This window comes from Chionomys nivalis, chromosome 4, assembly GCF_950005125.1.
Source record: "Chionomys nivalis chromosome 4, mChiNiv1.1, whole genome shotgun sequence".
Taxonomy (NCBI): domain Eukaryota; kingdom Metazoa; phylum Chordata; class Mammalia; order Rodentia; family Cricetidae; genus Chionomys; species Chionomys nivalis.
Window position 1 is genome coordinate 10565990 of NC_080089.1, and position 23897 is coordinate 10589886.

At 38.1% G+C, this 23897-nt stretch overlaps 1 protein-coding gene across 1 annotated transcript in view; it reads right to left on the bottom strand.

The window, feature by feature from the left end:
* Positions 1-23897, bottom strand: part of Cntn5 (contactin 5) — a 1215881-nt gene that overhangs the window by 140489 nt on the left and 1051495 nt on the right. The window contains exon 14 of the mRNA XM_057767831.1: positions 2049-2176. Within this exon, the coding sequence (XP_057623814.1) occupies positions 2049-2176 (128 nt within the window). The remainder of the gene's footprint in view (positions 1-2048; positions 2177-23897) is intronic.

Below are 23897 nucleotides of genomic sequence, written 5' to 3' on the forward strand. Positions count from 1 at the left end.
ATGGCATTGATAATACACCCAATGATTAAGATTAAGTGACTGTGATGCGTCATGAATAAAGTAGAGATTTTTTTCTCTGTCTTAGGTACAAACAGGGAAGGAAGAGAGGCATGGGACTTTGCAAGGGCTTTATTTTATTCCAAACTCTATCACTTGTAAGTGAATCCTCCCACAAGAAAACAATACTTCTAGCTGTCTGAGGGGTCTTTTCATACCTAGCACCCTTGAGAGCAATTCTGAGAAAAGCACAGGCTGAAGGCAAGAGTGAGACTGTAAAGCTGAATCCTCTTGAGGTGATGCCATGTTTGGTAGTCTAAGTTATGGCTTCGTCAGACAGCACAGGCAGTGTACTGTAGTTGAAGGTTTGTGGGGATAATGTTTTTTGAGCAACCCTATTTCCCATTTCATTCACAGTTAAGGGAGAATATTTATCGTTGATAAAAAGTTTCTGGTTCCATTGCCATCTTATCAGAAGATAGGCTAGTATACAGGGAGACCAGGACAAAGACTGGGCCACTAGGGTGAATGCCAGTAATGTTTGATAAGTATAGAAATATTTGAAAACGTTATATTCTGTTCTTACCTTGATGTTTGCCTTTTCTCCTATTGTAGTTTTGACTATTTGAGCAATGTTTTTATTTCTAAGGTAGAACAAGGTGAACCAAATTGTATCTCCAGTGAACAGTCTGTTAGCATTAATTATAATACCGGTTGTGAATCACACTACTTATCTCCAAAACTCTTCTTCATTTTCTAAACCTCAACTTTCCCCCCTGTTTTTGTAGGCCAACTATGACTTCTGAGTAATAGATGTATAATAAGGAAACAGTTACTTCATAATTCAGTTATTACAAAACTACTTTGCTAGTTGATGGGATTTTGCTACCCAAAATAAGAGTTTAAAAACTGTTTTAAAGATTTTATTTTGATGTTTACCCTCTGTGTACTTGTTAGTTAAGTTGCCCATGGAGACTACAAGAGGATATCAGAGTTACCAGAGCTGGAGTTACCAGTCACTGAACATGGCTCCCAGGAAATTTGCAAGAGTAGCAAAAGCTCTTAATTGCTGATCTGTCTCTCCAGCCCCCACTTTCATTTTTTAAAAATAGCTAAATTATTTCAAACAATGTCATTGACCTGAAATAAAGTTCATTCAGACCTAGGAAATTAGTAAGCCTATAGGCAGTAAGATTGACTTCACACAGAAATGAAGGCGTTGAAGACATGTACCCATGAATATCTCGGAACAGCTGTGGCACAGGTGACTTTAGGTGGATGCCTTCACTCACTGGGATGGGTTCTCTTACTGTTACTCTGCTCTGCCCCAATCCCTGGGTAGAGTAACGACAAGTTGTTGCGAAAATTATTTCTGGTAGAGGGGGAAATATTAGAGAATGAACTCAAGGCTCCAGGCATATGAAGTAATTGCTCTGTCATGGGGCTACCCTAGCAAATTTTTATTTTTTAACATTCTTTAAATTTTGCTATCGTGAATAAAATTCATAAACATTTTTATTCTTTTATTAATTTTGTTCTAAGGAAGATACTGAAATTTCTACAAATAGTGAACTCCTTTCGGTTTTTGTGTGTTCATTTATTTATATTTTTCTTATGTGTTTTTCCACTTTAGCTCAGGCTGGCTTTAAAGTCACAGTAATTTTCTTGCCTCGAGTGTGTGCATGTGTGTGTGTCCTGACTTGATGCTGGAAATAGGACCTGGGTCCTCTGCAAGAGCAGTAAATTCTCTTAACTACTGGACCATCTCTCTGCTTGCCATTCCACCAGCTTTTTATCACTAAGCAATGTCAGCCCAAATGCTGGTGCTGCAGGTGTGAGCCACCATTCCTTGCTTTGTTTTAATTCTTTAAGTGATGAAAGTGAAAACTTGGTTTTATTAGTTCTGTGTTTTTAGCAAACTTTTAAATCAAGACATTCACACCAATAAATGCAAACACATGTACATGCAATTGTATTTACTTTTCTCCCCCTGATGCTGAGGCTAGGAAGACGCGGCTGTGGAACATCGGGCATGTTACCTGTTATCTTACCTTTGACAGACAGTGAAGCTATAATCTCTGCAGAACCGAAGATGTTCTCTCCTTGGCAAATGTACTTTCCCTCATCTGCTTTAGAAGCATTTAGGATCCGCAGGCTTCCGTCTGGAAGAATAGCTATTCTGAAAAGTATTAAAAAGGTTTGTTCCTGTTTCATTGAAAAAAAAAAAAAAGCAAGCAAGAACTTCCAAGGGAGTCCAAACCTCCTCTAAGGTGATAGATAATAAGTAGGACACAGAAGCCCCATTGAAAATATGAAGTGGTAGATGCTTTCTCCTCTTTAAGATTTGATGTAATAAGTACACTTAATATCTTCTTTTATCCAAAAGATGAAGAAACTTTCAAGTTACTTTTTTGTGATAGTTTTTGACAGTTCATTTTAAAGTGGTGGAGAAAGGTGACCCCAAGTTCAGCTATTATTACCTGATGCTCTAATATTACTCAGCACATTTTACTACCAAGCTAAGGTATTCCACCTTATACCAAAAGTGACCTCAAAAGTCAAACAGAAAGAGAAACAGCATGAAAACATACAAGAGGACAAGTACAGACAGAAAAGTAACTGTGTGCTGCTGAGAGGTGAATAGTGGCTTCCCCAGCACCACGCTGGCTTAGCAGGATGTGTCCTGCTAACCAGGCTGCTCACACTAGATTCGGAAGCCCAGGAATGTGTTGCTCCAGTCTACAATTGGGCTCCTGCATGACCTTTGGTAAAAGTGAGCCTTCAGTTTTCTATAAAGGTGAAAAATTAAAGCATTATTAAAAGTTTTAGAAGTTCAGTGCAAATGAGGCTGGCATTTGGAATTACCACATTCCCCGATGTATTTATCATTCCGGGAATTTATGCACTTCAGATTTAATTAGCACTTTGGTCATTTTCTCCTTTCCATGCTTGTGAACTAGAACTCATTATTTCACCAGTACAGCAATTCACACAAACCATTTGAAATGCTGAAGCAAGGTTTGTGTTTCAGGTGATGCTGATCTAAATCCCCAGAATTACATCCTCAAATCATGACAACAGCTTACATCATGTTTATATCATACTGACTTGTGAAGATTAAACAACAATGCCTAAATTCGCTTTAGTTGAATTACTTCATTTTATTTTAGGATGCATGTTCAATATTGTTTATCACCCAGGGCTGACAGTTATTTAGAGCTTTGAACTTCTTAACAATTGATAAAAAAAAATTCTAGAATGCTTAAAAGGTAGGTCTATAATGAATAATGATACCAGTTTAAAAATATCACATGGTTTTCACTAAAGTTCAGTCTTGATTTGAAAGATGTAAGAAGGAAGATCAACTCAGTATCAAGACAAAGAGTGGAGACATTTGTCTTCTATATCATGTAGACAGTTACTACTTGAAATTCATGGAAAATACAGAGGCTGTAGAAGCTATGCAGTCTGTGTTTGGGGTGATGGCTAAGCAGTTAAAAGCACTTATTTCCACACAGAGACCTGTGTTGAGTTCATAGCACCTATTTCAGGGAGCTCACAGGTGCCTGTAATTCTAGCTTCAGGAGACATGCTCTTCCGCATGCCATGGCTACACACATACTCACACACACACATTCACTCACACACTCACACTTGCCCATATGCACATAATTCAAAATGAAATAAATCTTTATTAAAGAATTATATTAATTGAGTGGTGGTGCACACCTTTAGTGCCAGTACTTGTTTGGCATAGACAGGTGGATCTCTGTGACTTTGAGGCTAACCTGGTCTACAGAGCAAGTTCCAGGACATCCAGAGCTACACAAGAGAAACTCTGTCTAAAAAAATCAAACCAAACAACAAAAGTTAAACAATTCCTCAAGATGAATGATGTAAAGTTCTATTAATTGTTCGGAAAGTGCTTGTTTATTTTCAGACCAGGAGATGGTGAGTTTATTCCAGTTTATCCCCATTACGCATATAGTACAAACCATGTATTTGAAAGCAAAAATTATATTTTTCTATACAAAACTCTGTATTTCTTGCCCCAAAATTATAAGCTGTTGAATTTTCTCTAAATTACTATAATTTTCACAGACTGTTAATATTTTGATAATATTTAGATTTTACCAACTAAAATAAAGCTTAATATAACAGAAGAGATGTATGATTTAAAAGTTCTTTTTTTTTAGAGAAATAAATGTGTATCAGTTACTGGTAGTATTTCAGCTCTTGATTTAAGATGAATGCATTCTCGCTGATAAACAATGTTCCAGTTTCCTTTCTGTTGTTGCGATAAATTACCTTGACAAAAGACAAGGTGTGGGGAAATGTTTATTCACGTTCTAGGTCACAGTTCATCATAGGAGGGAGGTTGCAACTCGAAGCCGGTAGTTACATCCACATCCGAGAGTGGAGAGGATGAATGTATGATTCTCAGTATTCTGATTGTTTTCGGTACTTACACAGTTCGGGATCCCCTGTGTAGACAAAGGAGCTGCGCACAGATGATGGGGGCTTTCCACACAAATTAACACAATCGATAAGACACAGACATGCCTACAGCTAACCTGATCTGTACAGCTACTTGCTGAAACTTCTCTCCTAGGTGATGCTAGATTAGGTTAAGCGGACATTTAAAATCAACCATCATATTAAGTAACAAATCTTTCTTTTAAGAGACTATGTATGAACATACCTGTGCTTTGGACCACAAGTCTACTTGTGAGGATGAAGATTTTGAATGCTACACTATTTATCCACTAAATAGCAGTGCTGTTTAACTAAAATCTCCTGATTTAAAATGTAAATCTTCACCTTTTTTTTTTTAACTTGGAAAAGACAAAGCAGTTAATGAATGAGATTTACATCACAATATCTGGCTACCACACACATAATTACTTAAATAATTGGAGACTAAATTAATATTTCCAGCCTCATTATCTTCTCCCCTCTCTTGTTACTATTTGACTGCTCCATTTACTGATGTTCTGATTTGGGGATTAATTTTGTGTAAGGCATCCTTGAACTTGGAATTGGGTAGTAAAGAAATGGGGAGAAGGAAGTTTGTAGGAGGTGATTTGAGAATTGCAAAGCAGCATATTACTTGATATGAAGCTCAACAAGCTCAGATCTCTAGATTCTATGTGCGGTTTTGTTCTCACCTACAACTAATGACTGGGTTTGTCTTGTTAAGCCATCCAGTGCCCTCTTCCATCATCCAGGTCCCTGGCTCACAGGCATACTATTAACAGTGAGATGTGCATGTTTACTTCCAAAACACCATGGCTACATTCATTTCCATCTTGGTTCTCCTATTGCACAGCTAGCGTAGAACTTTCTAAATAGATTGCTTGTCTAAGAATAGGATTTGTTTTGATGCTGCCATATTGTTTAGTGATTGTGTCTGTCACATTCTGCTGTAATGACAGATGACTGTTGTAATGGCTAAGAGAATCGATTTGAAAGGAGGAAGACTTAAGCTGGCTTACTGTCAGAGGCTTTTCTCCATGACCAACTGGCTCTATGGCTTTGAGCCTGCAGAAAGGCAGATCATCATGGAGATGTAAGTGACATAGAAAACCTGCTCACCTCAAGGCATCAAGCAACTAGAAAGGAGAGGATGGCTGAGGGACAAGGCCTGCCCTTGTAGAGCACACCCTGAATGACCTCCTTCCTCAAACCTATGCACTGCCTCTGAGTTTCCCCCATGCCCCATAAATACTGCACTAATACTACTATTAAATAAGAAATGCATCTGTCTAATGATGACAGCACATTTTCATGATGTCATAGTTTCTCAGTAGTGTCCACAGGTCAGTTAGAGCCTCGGCCATGCCTGCTATCTAAGCCCTGTGAGTGATGAGACTTTCTTCTTTAAAGAATCTCTTTCTTCCCTTCAGTCCTGCCCTTCCCTTTTCCCTTTCTGTCCTGACTCCTTGTATTGCTTCCCCTTCTTTTTATTTCCTTCTCTTTTCTTCGTATACTTTTGAAAATTTTGTTATTTTATTTTTAACACCTCAATGTCTTTTTTCTCTTTCTCTTTTATCATATATGGCCCTTTCCCATACAATATATGCTGTTCACAGTTTCCCTCTCTCAACTCCTCTGCTATCCTCCCCACTACCCTTCCCATCCAATCCACAACCTTTCTTTCTCTTATTAGAAAACAAATAGGCCTCTAAAGAATATTAACAAAATAGGATAAAACAAAAGCAATAAAAGAAGAAGATTTATTGTTAACTGTATCTGTGCATAGAAGTGAGCGAATGAAAAGGAGGAGGATAGGAGGGATGTCTTTCAGTTCTTGTAAGGTCACAGATGTCGTGTATTTTGACACTTATTCTTAAGATTTCTTTAGCCTAATTGCCCCATAAAAGTCAGCTCAAATGTACTCATGGCATTTATTTTTCAAGCACAAGTTGCATTTGTAGTGCTTCCTGTTTAGGTTCCCTCACATCCTCAGTTAAATTTATTGTTCTTTCCTCTTTAGCACATAGCATCCTTGTAGGAAGTGAGAACACAATGACCCAAGCATCTCTCTCCATCACTCCAATCTCCTGCTACTGTGTCTCCTCCCACTCCATGCTGGTAAGGCTTTTAGGGGCCAGCTAACTTGGTAAAACATTGAAGGGAAAAGAGTGTCTAGAGAGAAAGAGGGACAGGGACATGGTGTCAACTACACAGCCATATGCACAGATGGTAAAACACATTTCTGTGACACAGGATTTTAGAGTAGAATGTATAACTAGGCTAGTCAAAGCTCATTTTACAGACCAAAAACTATAAGCCAAAGAAATAAAAATGGTGTCTTTGAGCATCAGTTACTAACAGAAGAAAAAGCTATCAATAGTTCCTAGTGCTGTTCAGCAGAAAGTACTTGTGACAGTTTCCTTTTGCTCTGTAGCACATGATGACAAATTTGAAAGCAAAAACACCTTTGATTACCTCTTTCCTTATTTAGAAGCTGAAGGATGGATGGCCTAGGTGGATTCATTGTTTAAAGTGTTCTAAATGTTCAAGGTATGATGGGGTAGGATCTTGTCTGCCTTCAAAGTTCATGCTTGTTTTGAGCAGAATTCATGATGATCAAGGCTGCTATTTTTTGCTAGCTTTTAGCTGGCTGCTGTTCTTCCATTTCAGAAGTATCTAAAGTTCCTGGACTTCTCCACCAGATTATATTATATTACATACTATGGAAGAGAACATATCATTTCTTAGAAGCTTTCATAATTTATTAGTAGTATAAGCTTTCAAGGCAGAAAGCATTGGGTTTAATTTGCTGCCATATATACATATCTCCCACGTTTGCTTTCAGGAAACTAAATTTTTTTTAACTATAAGACTAGCATAATAAAACCCAACTAGTTCTTTTGAAGTATTAGTTAGATAATATATGTAACTTATTATTCTTCATTTGAGAGCAGTGTGTGAGAACAGAGGAGGGACAGTCACCAAAGTCATGAGGTCAGAAGGATCATGAAGTCTTGAAGAATCAAATGGCCAGTTCCAAGATGACAGCAAAAAGGGCATGGTAAAACACAAGATGGGAGAGGATGAGACAGAAAATCATACAGATATTGGTGTAGTGTGAATACAACCTGGTTCTTCAAAGCAGCACAGAACCGTCAGCTATCCCAATACCTTCATTGAACTGTGAAAGGCAGACCAGAAGCTTATATATTTGACACACATTGGAGAGTTCCTATGTGTAGATGGACAGTCATGCCAATAATATTATAGTTAGAAAATAAGCACATGCATCACCAAGAAGGCTTACTGTGCTCCTCTCAATGTATGTTACTGGGAATTCAGCTCAGGGCCTCAAGCATGTTAGGCAAGAAATCACTTTGTGTCACCCACCAGGTCTAAACATTCACTTTTGTGTAGTTTTATTTACTCAGTACAACCAAGTTGCGATTTATTCATGCTGCTCTAAGAGTCAATAACGAATTCCTTTTATGGTTGTATTTTTGTCTAGTGTGCACAGGTACCATAATTTAATCCACCATTCATGTGTGGCTCAATGTTGAGGTTTCTTTCAGTTTAGGGCTGTTTACAAATGAAGTGATCATGAATGTTACTGAATAATTCTGGGGGATTATGTTTCCTGAAGAGAAAATGATAAATACTTTGCTGAGCAGATATGCTACAGATATGAATGCTTTGCATTGGTATGGATCTTGGTTTATTGATACAAATTTAAGATCAATTTCGTTATATGCATATTTCTGCTCTTTATTAAGGTATTGTGTTTGTGTAGCTCATTTAAAAATGTAATGTTTAATTAAGAAATATATGTTAATAGATAGCATCTATAATAGTCAAGCTTGTACTCATGTTAGTTAGATTTTCTAGATGTACAGAAATATATTTCAGATGGATAGTTATTCTTCAAACCTTTCAAAACTACAGAATATGGCATTTAAAATGTTTTAAGAACTTAGAAAGTGGGAAGTGGTGGTGCATGCCTTTAATCCCAGCACTTGGGAGACAGAGACAGACAGATCTCTTTGAGTTCAAGACCAGCCTGGTCTACAAGAGCTAGTTCTAGAACAGGCTCCAAAGCTACAGAGAAACCCTTTCTCAAACAACATCATCAACAACAAAAGATCTTAGGATTCTTCCTGAGAATGAGACACATCTGCTTCTGGCAGTACCAATTGCTTCAACAGGAAGGCGGGCTTCAAAGAGGTTCCTTATGGAGTTTGCTAACCATTTGGGAAAGAAACTGCTTTTGCCTGGACTGCTTGATATTATGCTGTATTAACTGGACATTCTTAACCCACCGAGAAATGACTGCTGAACTTGCCTAAAGGTAAGACAGTTCTTTGGGGTTCCTGCTTCATGAAATAGTCTGCTAGACATTCTGCAAGATATAGAAGAAAGTGACTGACAAACTGCCAATATAGGTGGAACTATCTTTGAAATTTCCTGCTTCATGGAATAGTCTGCCGGATACTATAAACCAGAAGGCTGAAGAGGGTGCCTGCAATGTTACAGAAGAAAATTGGGTGACTGTCCAGGTAGCTAGATGTCTCTGTCAATTCTAGTGTTTTGGAAATTGTTTACAAAGCACTTCCTGTTTACTTAGGTAATATTATATCCTTCTGGTATGTTGATTGAGTTGAAGAATAGTTACAGTGTTCCTTAGTTATAATAAAAATAAAGTAGATATAAATATTGGAACTATGATTCTTGCTTCATTCTTGTTTGTTATATGTAATCTTGCTATGTTAAAGTTAAAAGTTTCCTTTTTATTTATACAGAATGTGGGAGGTGATGTGGGAGGTGATATATGCTATGAATGTTTTATTGTCATTGGTTAATAAATAAGCTACTTTTGGCCAATGGCTTAACAGAGTAAAGTCAGGCTGAAAGAGATATAGAGAGAGAATAGGCAGAGTCAGAGAAATGCCACATAGCCCCCAGAGCAGACAGATGAGCTGGAACCTTGCTGGTAAGCCACAGCCATGTGCCAATACACAGATGGATAGAAGTGGGTTAATTTAAGATGTAAGAACTAGCTAGAAATATGCATAAACTAATAGACCAAGCAGTGATTTAATTAATACAGTTTCTGTGTGGTCGTTTTGAGTCTGGGTGGCCGGGAAATGAATGAGAAGTCTCTGACAACCAGTGTTGATAGAGTGAATCACCAATGATATGTTAATATGGTTCTTTGATCATATCTCATCTGACAGATCGGATCACTTTTACTGTGTAAGGCATCGCGTGGATCTTCCTCCATGTTTCATTTCCTCTAACACTTACAACCCCAATATGAGCCAAATATCTTCAGACCACCTTTCTGATGAAAAAGTTCTGTTTTGTTAGCATCCATTACCAAAGTCTTTCAGGCACATTCTTCAAGTGGCAGAGACCTGACTTCAGAAAGAAGTCTTTGATTTGTTGTTTGTTTGACTATCAGGTTTTCCTGTTGAATTTGTAGCCTGCTTTCCTTGTCTTCATCAACAACTCAATAAAAGCTATTTAGTTTAGTGTTTGTCAGTATCAGGTACTCAATAATGCAACCTGAAGAAAATGCTAGGCTGTGCTTGAACCATCTAATTTTATAGATGAAAAAATTGAGTACCACAACACATATAATGCCTTTAAAGAACATAGTAGTCAAAGGTGTTCTCTGATAACGATTATTAAGTTTTCGCTTGATAAAAGGTTTAGACCATGCTTTTCTATATTAACATACTTGGTCATGCTGGAGATCACAGGACCTTGCACATGCAAGGCAGCCACCCTACCACCAAGCTATATCACCAACCCCTACATTAACTTATTTCATTTTTTACAAGAACTTCAAGCCATATAATTTTACTCATTTCATGTGGAAGAAGAAGGAAATCCATAGCAGACTGACTAAAATGACTGGGTAGATTTTTAAAGTGAGCCTGCTGGATTCTAAAATTTATACTGTGTACCATTCTTTGCTGACCTGAAGAAAATTTCCAAAGAAAGGTTTGCATAAAATCACACACAATCTGACAGCTCCCACAGACCACGAAGCTGACAGAGCAGAGACTGAAGGGTAACAAGACAAGACACGCGTTTCTTACAGTTGAAGGAAACAAAAGCAATTCATACTCTTTAACTTGATAAGTTAAAGTTTTAAAAGCTAAGTGCATGACACACTCAAGTGAACTGCGCTGTCACCATCTCTTGGCTTTAGATGTAACTAGAAGAAAGGAGTGAGTTGACCCAGAAATTGCGTGCAGCATTGACAAAGCGAGGGAGAGAGCTTAAGAGCAGAAGTTATTTTAATTAATAGGGCTCCATCACAGCTCTGGGCATCACACCAGCATTTTACAGAAAGCACAGGCTCTTTGTGTTGAACCACTGAATAATAACACAATCTCAACTCTCTGGAGCAGGGGTGAGGAGGATGAGCCTCTTCATCAGCTTCGTGTAGAAGGCACATGAGCAAAAGCAACAGTAAAACTATGGACTTGTCTTCTCTTCTGGAACATGTCTCATTGAAATTCGCCTTAAGCATTTATACTGTACACTCATAGAATTCTAGTTTTTATATTTTCCTTCAAACTGATTTCTCATTCCACTGTTTTATGTTTTCTGTGGTAAATCTTGCGTATGCATACACATATTTTGGTGGTATAACAGGAAGCTTTTCTCAGTCTCAAGGGAGTCTACAATAAAGACCAGGTTGAGCACCACCATCAACCCTTTATTACTATAGGTCAGTTGGTCCAGAGGAGGTAAGTTCAAGGCATTTCTGTTTCAAATTTACAATCAGAATAGTAACTCCACTGCCATTCTTGGCTTTTTATTCTTCCTTATGACAAATGGGGTTCCATGTTTGTTCCATATTTTAGATTTTTATATTACATTTTGTTGTGTGTGTGTGTGTAGTTGTGCATGCATGCACAAGTACATACAGGTCAGAGGCTGATGTTGGAGATTTCCATCTATCACTTATTTCTTGAGACAGACTCTCTGTACCTGGAGATATAACTTACTTAGCTGACTGTTGTCTCAGGGGTGCTCCTGTTTCCACCTTCCTAGTGCTGAGATTATAGGTACTTGCCACTCAGCTGGTCTCAAACTTTAATTTCTGGATATTCAAATTCAGGTCTCCAGGTGTTCCTGGAAGGTACTCTACCAAGTGGTCCATCTTTCCAGCCCACGAAATCTCTCCTACCCACTCATTTCTTTCTGGTATATTACAGAGTCTAAATACACTAGACCGCAATTGTGAAGTAGTTTTAGTTTTTCTAACAATTAATTTCAACTATATCAAATGGATTCATTTTTTTAAAAATTATGCTTTATTTATGTGTATATGTGTGTCTCTGTGTATGTATGTACACATATATGCAGATGCCCATGAAGGCTGGAAGAGAGTTTTGGATATCCTGAAATTGGAATTATAAGAGTCACCAAAGATAAGTGCTGGGATGTGAATTCCAGACCTCTGCAATAGTAGCAAATGGTTTTAACCACTGAGCTACCTTTCTTGCCTCTGGTTAATTTTTTTATGCCCAATTATCTATAGAAATGCTTCTAGCTATTAAATAAATCTGAGTTTGTATAGGGTGAAATATATATATATATATATATATATATATATATATATATATATAAAATCTTTTTGCTTTTTTCTTTTCTTAGGTCAGCCCTGGAAAATACAGCACACCATGGACCTGTGACTCTGATTCTAAGGAAGGAGGACAGTCCTCTTGTTTGTAGTTTTCTAAGGAGCAAGACCCCTTGTTGTAGTTTTCTAAGGAGCAAGGCCCCTTGTTGTAGTTTTCTAAGGAAGATGGCCTCTTGCTCCTATTTTTATAAGGAGGTTAGTTTCTCTTCTGTTTCTGGATGGAATAGATTATCCAGAGAAGGTTAAGAGGCCTTTTCTTACCAGATCATTTGAGATCCATACCCAGATGTTGGTGTGTTGTAATAAGAGCGGCATGGCTGCGTCCCCGGCACCCGGCCGCCCGCATGGCTTATGCCCTGAAATAATTACACGGAAACTGTATTCTTTTAATCACTGCCTGGCCCATTAGTTCCAGTCTCTTATTGGCTAGCTCTTACATATTGATCTAACCCATTTCTAATATTCTGTGTAGTACCACGAATTGGCTTACCAGGAAAGATCTTAACCTGCGTCTGTCTGGAGTGGGAGAATCATGGAGACTCCCGACTCGGCTTCTTTCTCCCAGCATTCTGTCTGTTTACTCCACCCACCTAAGGGCTGGCCTATAAATGGGCCAAGGCAGTTTCTTTATTATTTAACCAATGACCTTCCTCCATCATTTCCCCTTTTTCTGTTTAAACAAAAAAGAAAGGCTTTCATTTTAACATAGTAAGATTACATATAGCAAAACAGTTATCAAGCAAGAATTACAGTTACAATATTTATATCTATTTTATCTTTTATCATAACTAAGGAAAAATATAACTAACCATTCTTCAACTCCATCAAAGACTCCAGAAGGATATAATATTACCTAAGCAAACAAGAAGTAAGATACTTCAAACTCTAGAAATGACAGAGACATCTCGCTGCCTGGGCAGTCACCCAAAGTTCTTTTGTACCATTGTGGCATCCATCTTCAGCCTTCAGGCCCATAGTTTCCAGCAGACATTTTCATCAAGCAGGAAATTCCAAAGACAGTTCAGTCACTATCTGCTGTGTCCTGCAGAATGTCTCACAGACTCTTTCATGAGTCAGGAACCCCAAAAGACCATTTCACCTTTAGGCAAGTTCAGTAGTCCTCTCTCTGAGGGTTCTCTGTGTCCAGTTTATGCAACAGTCCAGGCAAGAGCAGTTTCTTGCCCACATGGCTATCAAACTCCATAAGGAGCCTCTTCGATGCCCATCTTCCTCTTGAAGTAGATTGGTGCTGTCAGGAGCAGATGTGTCTCATTTTCATAAAAAACCCTAAGTTATTAAAACATTAAATGCCATATTCTGCAGTCTTTGAAAGATATGAAGAATGCCTATCTAGCTGAAATATATCTATGCACATCTAGAAAATCTAACTAACATGACTAAAAGCTTGACAATTATTGATGATTATCCATTAACAACCTATATTCATTACATTTTTAAATGAACTATACAATCACAATACCTTAATCAAGATTAGAAATACATATACATATAACAAAATTGACCTTCAAATCCACACCAATGCAAATTATTCATATCTATATCATATCCCCCTTTAAATGTAAAAGAACATTTATAAACAATATTTGGGAACATGGGCGCAGTTTTTTCTCTCCAAACTGCTTCCTGCTGAATGGGGGCGTCGTTAATTAGGTCTTTCATGATATAACCTGTGTGCCAGGTTCATTCATCTCAGTGGGCAGTTGAATGAAGCAATTTTTTGAGGGTGTTCACAGCAACCTTTCAGGAGGGCGTGGTCTATCATACCATATTGGGATAGAAGCAATTAACAGGGTCTCGTCCTCTGTGAAAACAAAAGAAGACCCTCTCCAAAGCATCATATCCTTAGACCCATATACTGAAATCATAATATCCTTATGATATCCATTCTGGTTCCGCTTGGCAGCCCATATAATGAAATGTCTCTCTGTACTTAGCTCCTTTACAGTCAAAAATTTTAAAGAAAACACAATGTACATAATCCAGACTCTCTGTAAATTTTCCATTTTTACGTGGCTTATTTTTCTTTATTTCTTTTAATCTATAACTATCTGTACTCTGTCTCTTTAAAGACTTTATCCCCCCTTTTTTAAGGGCATTAACTTTATTCTCTCTATATATTTTTTTTCTCTCTCAAGCCTACGTACATTCATCCAACAGTGTCTGAATCAGTTCTATTGTGAATCTGTAATTTTTTTATTATCCAGGAGCATTTCTTAAAATGTTAAGCACTTCTTAAAAACTTAAGTTGCACCGTGTACAGATAATACAGTAACACCTGTGTCCTGCTCAGTTTAAACCTTAACTGCACTGTTATTATGGTAATTACGGTAGTTCCTGCCTGAGACCAGCACAGTTCAGCATGGCGGAGTTGAGCAGCTCCTGCCTCAGAGCCATTTGGTGCCCCTGAGCCACACACAGTTCCAGGCACACAGCAGTCCACATTGCCATCAAGCAAGCCGTAGCACTTTACTCCAAATGCTCCATTCAAAAGCTCTGTCTCCCGCAGGAGCCAGACAGAGATCGCGATGGCGGCACAGCCCAGAAAGCCGGCATTTTAAAACAGCCAGTTTTTTTCCTGCTGCTGAGTCAGGACAATTTCTTTGCCACACACAACCCACAAACAGCAAAAAGCTGTCTTAAATTTTCTCTGTGTCCTTTTTAAGCCCTCTCAGGTTTTACGTGGAGTTCATTAGCACGTTGGGTGCCACTCTGTAGTAATAAGAGCGGCATGGCTGCGTCCCCGGCACCCAGCCGCCCGCATGGCTTATGCCCTGAAATAATTACACGGAAACTGTATTCTTTTAATCACTGCCTGGCCCATTAGTTCCAGTCTCTTATTGGCTAGCTCTTACATATTGATCTAACCCATTTCTAATATTCTGTGTAGTACCACGAATTGGCTTACCAGGAAAGATCATAACCTGCGTCTGTCTGGAGTGGGAGAATCATGGAGACTCCCGACTCGGCTTCTTTCTCCCAGCATTCTGTCTGTTTACTCCACCCACCTAAGGGCTGGCCTATAAATGGGCCAAGGCAGTTTCTTTATTATTTAACCAATGACCTTCCTCCATCATTGGTGCCACTCTGATAAAAGCTTTCTCCCTGTCACTTGCCATGGAAAGGCCTCCAGTGAACAACTTACTTCTCAGCACACCTATGATGTCTTCAGAGTTCTCTTCATACAGGATTTCCTGCCTTAGACCTCTCTTCAGGCACGCTCCTTCTAAACTTTCACCCTTGCTGTTTTGCTCAAGGACCTCAGAATATCACAGTTGACTGTCTTCCCAAGTCCGTCCAGCTGTTGAGGGACTCACATTAACTTGCCTTTCTAAATGGTGGAGTGGTAAGGTTTGTTGGCTACTCTTTCTTCCTCCTTTGCCTTTTCTGTTGTTCTATGCCTTGTTAATTTTATTCTTCTTTGGTCAATATAATACCAGAGCTAACCAGAAATATCCTTTAAACAATGTCAAATGTGATGTAGGTTTTATAATATCTGTAAATTAGTATTTGAAGTCATCCCTGTTGTTAGGATTTAAAGGTAGGAAGGGTAAGGAAGGCCTCACTGATCTTCTAAGCTAAAACATGCAAAGGATGTCCCCCTCCCCGCCCTTTCTCTCTCTCTGATATGACCTATAGGGAAAGAGCGAGGAGAGGCCGGGGGCATAGTGGCCAAGACAGCAGTGTTAGTGTCTGATTCTGAACAAGCAAAACTGTTCAGTGACCTGTGCCCGATAGGAGCTACCTGGATGTGTTCTGTCTGCTTCTCAACCATTCAGGAGCCTCATGCCTCCCATATTATCCCACTTACATCCTTAATTGAGAATTCATCTGCACTTTTGCCTCTACCTGCAGGATTGAGTTATCCAATTCACAGTGTGGAATATGTTAGCAACTTTTTTTTTTTTTTCAGGAGCAACTGTGCCATGGCATGTGACAGTCTAGATAGTCTCAACCTCTTCCTTTCCAATCTCATTCTCCCAGCTGTATTTTTTTCTTTATAACAACACCTACTCTGTTTTGTATTAATAATAAGCTGCTTGGTTTCTGGGCCTTCTCATTTTCCATCCCCATGATTCTTTAAAACAGAATCTCTCATTTGGCAAAGCTCTTCTGGATTCCCACTATAATATCTGGTAGAATCTTTCTCATTCTCTAGTTTTTGTTGTTTCTCAAATCATACCTGAATAATCTCCTATGCTGAAGCTCGTTTACTATATTTTCATCCACATAACTATTTTTCCTCTATATTGATGCATTCCTGCAGTTAGTAATGCATTAATGTAAATGCTATCCTTAGACTGAAAGTTGGTTAAGAAAGAAAGCAAACATCATAATAACACAATAAGTGGTCAATAAATGGAAGTCATTAATCACTCACCTTTCTTATTTGGATACTGAGTAAATGAATATATTTTAATGTAACTTTGTGTTTTCGATGAGGTTTGTAATGAGAGTTCTGTTATGTGTGACAGATAAAGTACAAAGCATTGTGGGTGGAAAGCAGTGCAGTAGATTGCAGCTCCAGCCTTTATTTCATTTAATATACTATTCATGATTTTTAAAAATGGTTTAGCACCATTTCACAGTGGTATGGTACATCTACTGACACAATCAACCTATTTATTCTTGATAATACAAAACCACGCAGTGCTTAATAAATGTTCTTCCTTTGAAAACCCCTCCTTTCCAGCTAGCTATGAACCTGCGTGTATATGTTTCTACGTTCCATGCTGAAGTAATATTCCCCTTGTAGGCTCTTGAAGATTTGATAAAGCCTTTCACAACTTAAACATGTTTCTTCATTTTCCCTTACAAGCTTTTGGCTTGGCACTAATGAGAAATCAACTTCTCAAAGAGGAAGAAATTAAAGTCAAACACAATGAAGGGAGAGAAGTGCTTTCTGAATGGTTTTACCCAGGATTCCAAGCCTCTCCACTGAGAAGCTCCTAAGATTGAAAGAGAATTTAATACAGCCACAAATGGAAACTCTCAGAAAACAAAACAAAACAAAACAACAACAACAAAAAAAACAACAGCAAAAATACTAAACAAAATAAAATTGCCACAAAAGAGTTGTGGTGGTGTTGAATCATTACCCCGTAGCTTTCCCTAGGGTTTTGAAGGGAATAATTTATTTGATATTAACTTGAGGGGTAAAGCCTGCTTCTGCTCCTTAATGTAGAAGAAGAACTCAAATATTTAGAAAGAATTGCCACGTACTTTACTCCTTGACAGATACAAATCTAGATCTTCTGTCTTCATGGCTTCCTGAACCTGGATGTGCTTTTTGTGCCTGTGTTATCTTTTCAGACTATTGTCTCTATAAATACCTACATCTCCAGGGTCCAGGAGTAAATTATTACTCTTCTAAAACATGCAAGGTCATAGAGATTGAATTCCAGGCAAAATTATGAATTTTTCATATTCCCACTGGGTTGATTTTTAGCCTGTTTTAAATTATTTTGACCCAATTAGAGAGCTTGACCATGCCTGAGCTCTTTAATATTGAAAGGATGCATTTTATTTATGTGGCATTCTCCTAGAGGATAGCCACACCCTTGAGGCATTCAAGTCATACTTTCAATGACATTAACTCAATGTCACTTAATTGATTTTTATACTTGGCAGCAGAGAGTGAGATTATGCACTGAGGGTGGTCAGTAAAAAATCCTTCCTTTGGTCCTATGTGTGCACTTACCTGTATTTGAATTATCTGCTTTCATCTTTCTTACTTACCTAATGAAAAAAATGCCTTAGATTTTTATGACATTTTCTTCTACTTTGCTGTAGAGCTGAAAAATTTTTCTTTTCTTTCCTTTTTTTTCTTACTCTGGGGTGGCCTTCTATAGATTTCCTTCTATTTTACAGTAATGGTGTGCTTTAGAAAATGCCTGCTTTTGTCTTGTTACTTTTTTTTGTTTTGAAATTATCTAGAAGTTTTTTTTTTTTTTCTCATCAAGATCATCTCAAAACAGCCGGGCGGTGGTGGCGCACACCTTTAATCCCAGCACTTGGGAGGCAGAGGCAGGCGGATCTCTGTGAGTTCGAGACCAGCCTGGTCTACAAGAGCTAGTTCCAGGACAGGCTCCAAAACCACAGAGAAACGCTGTCTCGAAAAACCAAAAAAAAAAAAAAAAAAAAAAAGATCATCTCAAAACAAGACAGGCTTCTAGTTTCAGTTTCTACTTGGGCCACACACCAGGCAGCAAGGCACTGTGTCCTGTACAGGTAACACGTGAGGATACTTAGGGCCCTGGAGATTGCACTGACCGCTTCTGACAAGAGGATACGAGCTAATTTATGTAAAATATTTGCAAAAAGTTTAAGTTGGTATTACCACGTGTCAGAGGAAGACACAGGTAAGATAGAATTTCGGTTGAGTTTCAGGCTTAAGCATGTAAAATGATCGGAAAAGTGGGGAAATTACCTGCTTACCTAAACCAGGACTTTTTTCCAACATTATCTCACTTTTAGGGGTTAGCATATTGCCAGGGATTTTGCGTTTCTTTAATCTTAAGTCATATTGTGTGAAAATTTCATCCAGAGGCTCTTGGCTGAGAGAAAGTCTTTTATGTATGGACTAAGTGATTTTACACATACAGTTTAGTTTCTGAAATGATCTGTTTGTAAAATGAGAAAGAGTGCTTGTTTGGAAGTAGCGAGAATTGGAAACATATGAAATGGCTGTCACCGTGCGGGGGCTAATGACAGAAAGCACCCAGTTACTTAACATTAAACATAATTGCTACTCCTCATGCCTCGCTCTTGATGAGACGGGCCCCGTGCCAGATGCTTTTACCCAAAAAGTTTCTATAGTAACAATAAGCTAAGGACCAGTGGAACAGAAAGAGGCAGTCATTCCAAATGCTAAGTGTATTCTTGTCAACAGGAATAGCAGGTACACAGATCTGGGTCTCAGGAAAGAGGAAAAGCTATGTAGGCGGGGCATGCCAAGGGAAGATGGGGTGGGGGGGTAAATCTAGGTTCTGAGAAAAAATTCAAGCAGATTAGCTAGACAATTTAATTCACTGTAAGAAAAGAATTAAAAAATTACAGTTTTTTTTTCTTTAGTTGAGAATAATCTGAGTAGTACCAATGACAAGTGAAGACAAAATTGAGGTTCTGTTGTAGAATATAAAATTGACTTGTAAGAACTGAAAATTCATGGTCCTAGTCAAGTTGGGCTACATCACTAAAATAAAAGACTCAGCTTCAAAATATTGCAGGTGAGGTAGCTTAGCTTTCCTTGCTTTTAGGGCAATCATAACTCCTCTGGAGTCAGAGACTCATCTTCCAAGTGGGTTTTGAATATTATACTTGATCATCACTGATTGTGTTCTGCATTCTCCTAAAAATGTATTGACCATAATTCACACCTCTGCTGCTGTTCTGTGACTTCCCCCACAAGAAGAGAAAACAATTCATCTAGATGCAAGGTTTTCAATCCTGCCTTTTAGTTAATGCACTGTATAACTATAGTGCAGCCATGTTAGCCACATGCTCCAGAGTACCCCGGGCCTACACCCATGCTATCTTCTTTGAACAGTAACTGGACATGTGCATAGGAACGGATTTCTTTGCTGCAGGGAGAAAGGTAACTTTTGAAAGCCAATATGTTATGATTATTTTATGATGTTTTCTTGAGTCTGGCTTGCCAGTTGCTTTCCAGGCTCTATGAAAGCAGCCATGATTGTACTCCAGTTCTTTATTATTTCCCTTAATAACTCTAACATGGGGCCCAGTAGTAAGTGTCATCAGAGTTAGGGAAGACAGAAATGTAGTCATGACAAAATTTTCTTTTTTTATTGTTTTTTAAATTTATTTATTTATTAAAGATTTCTGCCTCCTCCCCGCCACCGCCTCCCATTTCCCTCCCCCTCACCCCGTCAAGTCCCCCTCCCTCGTCAGCCCAAAGATCAATCAGGGTTTCCTGCTCTGTGCGAAGACCAAGGACCACCCACCTCCATCCAGATCTAGTAAGGTGAGCATCCAAACTGCCTAGGCTCCCACAAAGCCAGTATGTGCAGTAGGATCAAAAAACCATTGCCATTGTTCTTGAGTTCTCAGTAGTCCTCATTGTCCTCTATGTTCAGCGAGTCCGGTTTTATCCCATGCTTTTTCAGACCCGGGCCAGCTGGCCTTGGTGAGTTTCGGATAGAACATCCCCATTGTCTCAGTGTGTGGGTGCACCCCTCGTGGTCCTGAGTTCCTTGCTCGTGCTCTCTCTCCTTCTGCTCCTGATTTGGACCTTGAGATTTCAGTCCGGTGCTCTAATGTGTGTCTCTGTCTCTGTCTCCTTTCATCGCCTGATGAAGGTTAATATCCAGGAGGATGCTTATATGTTTTTCTTTGGGTTCACCTTCTTATTTAGCTTCTCTAGGATCACGAATTAAAGGCTCAATGTCCTTTATTTATGGCTAGAAACCAAAATTTTCTTAAGAGATTATATTTCTTTAAATGTATTGTGTTAGCTTTTTGAAATTCTATCTTTGCCTATTGATGGTTTAGGTAATAGGAACTCCGAAAAGTACTTTTCAGACAAAAAGCATTGTATCTTAATCACACCCTCATGATAAATGAACAAAAGAGGAACAGTTAATTTGATATTTTCTTTTGATTAATGAATTTACCTTCCTTAGTGCAGTGTTTTAATTAAAACACTTTGGAATCACAAGTTGAGGCTATGCATAAAAAATCGTCCTTTGATAGTATTGGACATGACATGAATTTGCATGATAGCACAATTAGGAAATTGTTTATGGAACCACAAAACAAAAATCTGGGGAATGAAGACACTTGGGATCTAAGTAATGTTCTGCCCCATTGGCTGAGAGCCATTAAGCAAGCCATTTCATTTAAAAGCAGTTTCTTTCATCTATAAAATTAAGACATTAGTCTATCAGCCTTCTAATGTCTACTTCAATTATTTTCATAGCTTCCTACATCTCTAGGAAGAAGAAAGGTTTTTTTTCTTAATCTAAATATCGGATCAAACACAAATAGATCAGTTTTTCCAATCAGAATCCCAGTGTATACAAGCTGAATTGGTGAACACAAAGTTAGTTGGTGCTTAACTTTCATATTTACTCTGGTTTAATTGCGACAAACTCAATAATGGGAGCACACAGATTTTCACAATTTTAAAAATATTGTTGTTGCCTGTTTAAGTGAACTCTGGAGAGAGCATGAGTTAAATGTAAACAGTGTTTTTGGAATAATTCCATCACACAGAGTGATGGCCTGTGGAAGAACTTACTTATTTTAAAGCCAGATTCAGGTGAAGTTAGGACAATCCTTACTAGAATAGTATGAAATACGAAGGAGAGACTTCACATTGTTAGGAATAACATGATTATAGTGATATCTCTTTAAAACTTAAATTAACAATTATGTTTGATGGAATATGTTCATATACTTTAGATAGCAAACATTTATTAAAATATTATTGTAAGGGTTGTAATAAAACTTGATCCTGAGATCAGAACGCTTACTAGAGTCTTAGTTTCTGTCAGTGACACCACGTTACTTCCCATTTTTCACTGCTATTTACTGATTCCATCAATCAATATGTAGCATTTTAAAATTAAAAGGAGTAAGGAACACAGAAATTCTACTTTTGATTTGGCCATGTTAATTGATTTTAAGTAACTAAATCAAGTCTTTTAGTAGATACAAAGAAATAAAAGTTGTGATTTCAGGGTCAGTGATTGCCACAGTGACAAGTGAAAGAGTCACTGGCTGTTTACAAGATGGTATGATATGTTGATACACACTTCGGGGTGAAAGACAGGGTATTCATAACCCCCATTACTTCCTAGTTTTCATGTAGAACATGTTCCTGAATGACTCAAGCTTCCATTTCTATATTATCTATATCATAGTAGTGCTGTAAGGATTAATTAGAGGTAATGAATGGTGATTCACACCAATTTAAGCACCCAATAAGCAAACAATGTTGTTTATCATTCACAGTGGGATTCTAGAATCTAAAAATTTCACGGATCTAGTTCATTTTCTCAGTGTGTCTTAGCCACCTGCACTCTGATCAGTATGGTTCGCAAAGTCAAGGGCAAGGCTAAACGAGTCTGATACTTGCTTTAATATAGAGCAAGGGGTGCTGTTATCATAATCATCATCCTCCAATTCTTGGGTACTACAATGTTACTATTTATAGTATTGTCTACCTCTAACCAATGAGACTCAAACTTCATATTCCATCCTAAGGAAGTCTTCCTGTTACCAACAGAGACCAGCATCCGCCTCTGACTTCCATTCAGTGTCTTACACTTCCACTATAGTCACACCATTGCTTGACTGGAGCCCATGAGCAAGAAAGAGATTCCCTGGGGACTGTATGGGAACATAAAATTGTTTGTTTATGCAAGAGTCTAAAATTTGGCAGCTTATTTTCATATGTAATAACTCACTTGATTCTTAAAATGTGCCAGGTTAGAGATCATCAATCACCTTACAAAGTACTGAGAAATGTAATGTGACTTGAACAAGCAAGCAATTAAAACCTCAGCCAAGAATCTTTTCATTAAATTCAATGCTCCTGTTACTATTAAATGCTGAATTAAAAAGTAAATTAAGCCACTGTTCACTAAATTACCCACTAACTTTTAAACCAACAGTCTTACCGATTTTATTTTGAATTTCTCCTTATTTGACAAAAGCCTAAATTATTAGTGTTATCATTTGTGACATCAAAAACTTTAGAAGAGAAGGGATATCATTATTTTTAGATTAATTAAAAGAATTTTTCTCTGCTTATTTTCTTGTGTGATATCCTTAGTGTTTTATCTATAACTTGACCATAATTTTTTTCCATTTAGCCTTCTGGACATTCATAAGTATAATAAGATCTGTGGATTGCTAAATAGAAAAAAGTCAAAGTTACCATCTGATTAAAATTATATTTTATTCAGAGGACACATAGAAAAAAAACAATCAGGAAGACAAACTAAAAGTCAAAGACTGAGTACCAGGTGCAGGATCACTGTGAACTATATAACATTAAGTAGTGTATTTTAATTTGCTTCTCAAATTTCTTTCTCAGACTCTTTCCTGTTTTGCCCATCATTGATACATATGGATAGAAAACAATAGAATTGGAATTGATCAATCTCCAATTTTAAATAGAGAAGGAAGAATTATAGGAGCCAGAGGGTCAAGGGCATCACAAGGAAGCCTGCAGAAACAAATAACCTGGCTCATAGGAACTCACAGAGTCTGAACCAACAACCAGGGAGCCTGCATGGGATCAACCTAGGTCCTCTACATAGAAGTGGCAGTTACGTAAGTTGGTCTATTTGTGAGACTCCTAATAATGGGAGTAGGGACTGTCCCTAACCCTCTGGCTGGATCTTGGGGACCTAATCCTCATACCCATTTACCTTGTCAGTCTTTAATAGAAGGTAAAGTGCTTAGTCTTACCACAATTTGATATGCCATGCTTTGATAATCACGGGAGGCCTGCTGCTTTCTGAAACTGAGGCAGAGTGGAAATAGGGGGAAAAGGAATGGGACAAGAGGAGGAGGGAGGAAATGAGGGCAGGATGCAAAATAAATAAATGAATAAATAAAATTTTTTAAAAAGTTGATTCAAGGTCAACGGGTAAGCAGAATGAGGAGACAGTAAGTTAGTCCTTCATAGAGATTCTTTTGAACTTTGTGTTTTCCTTAGGGTTGCTGTCTTGAGCCTACTGGCATTTTGACACTGTGATTTATGGCATTTCTCCAAACA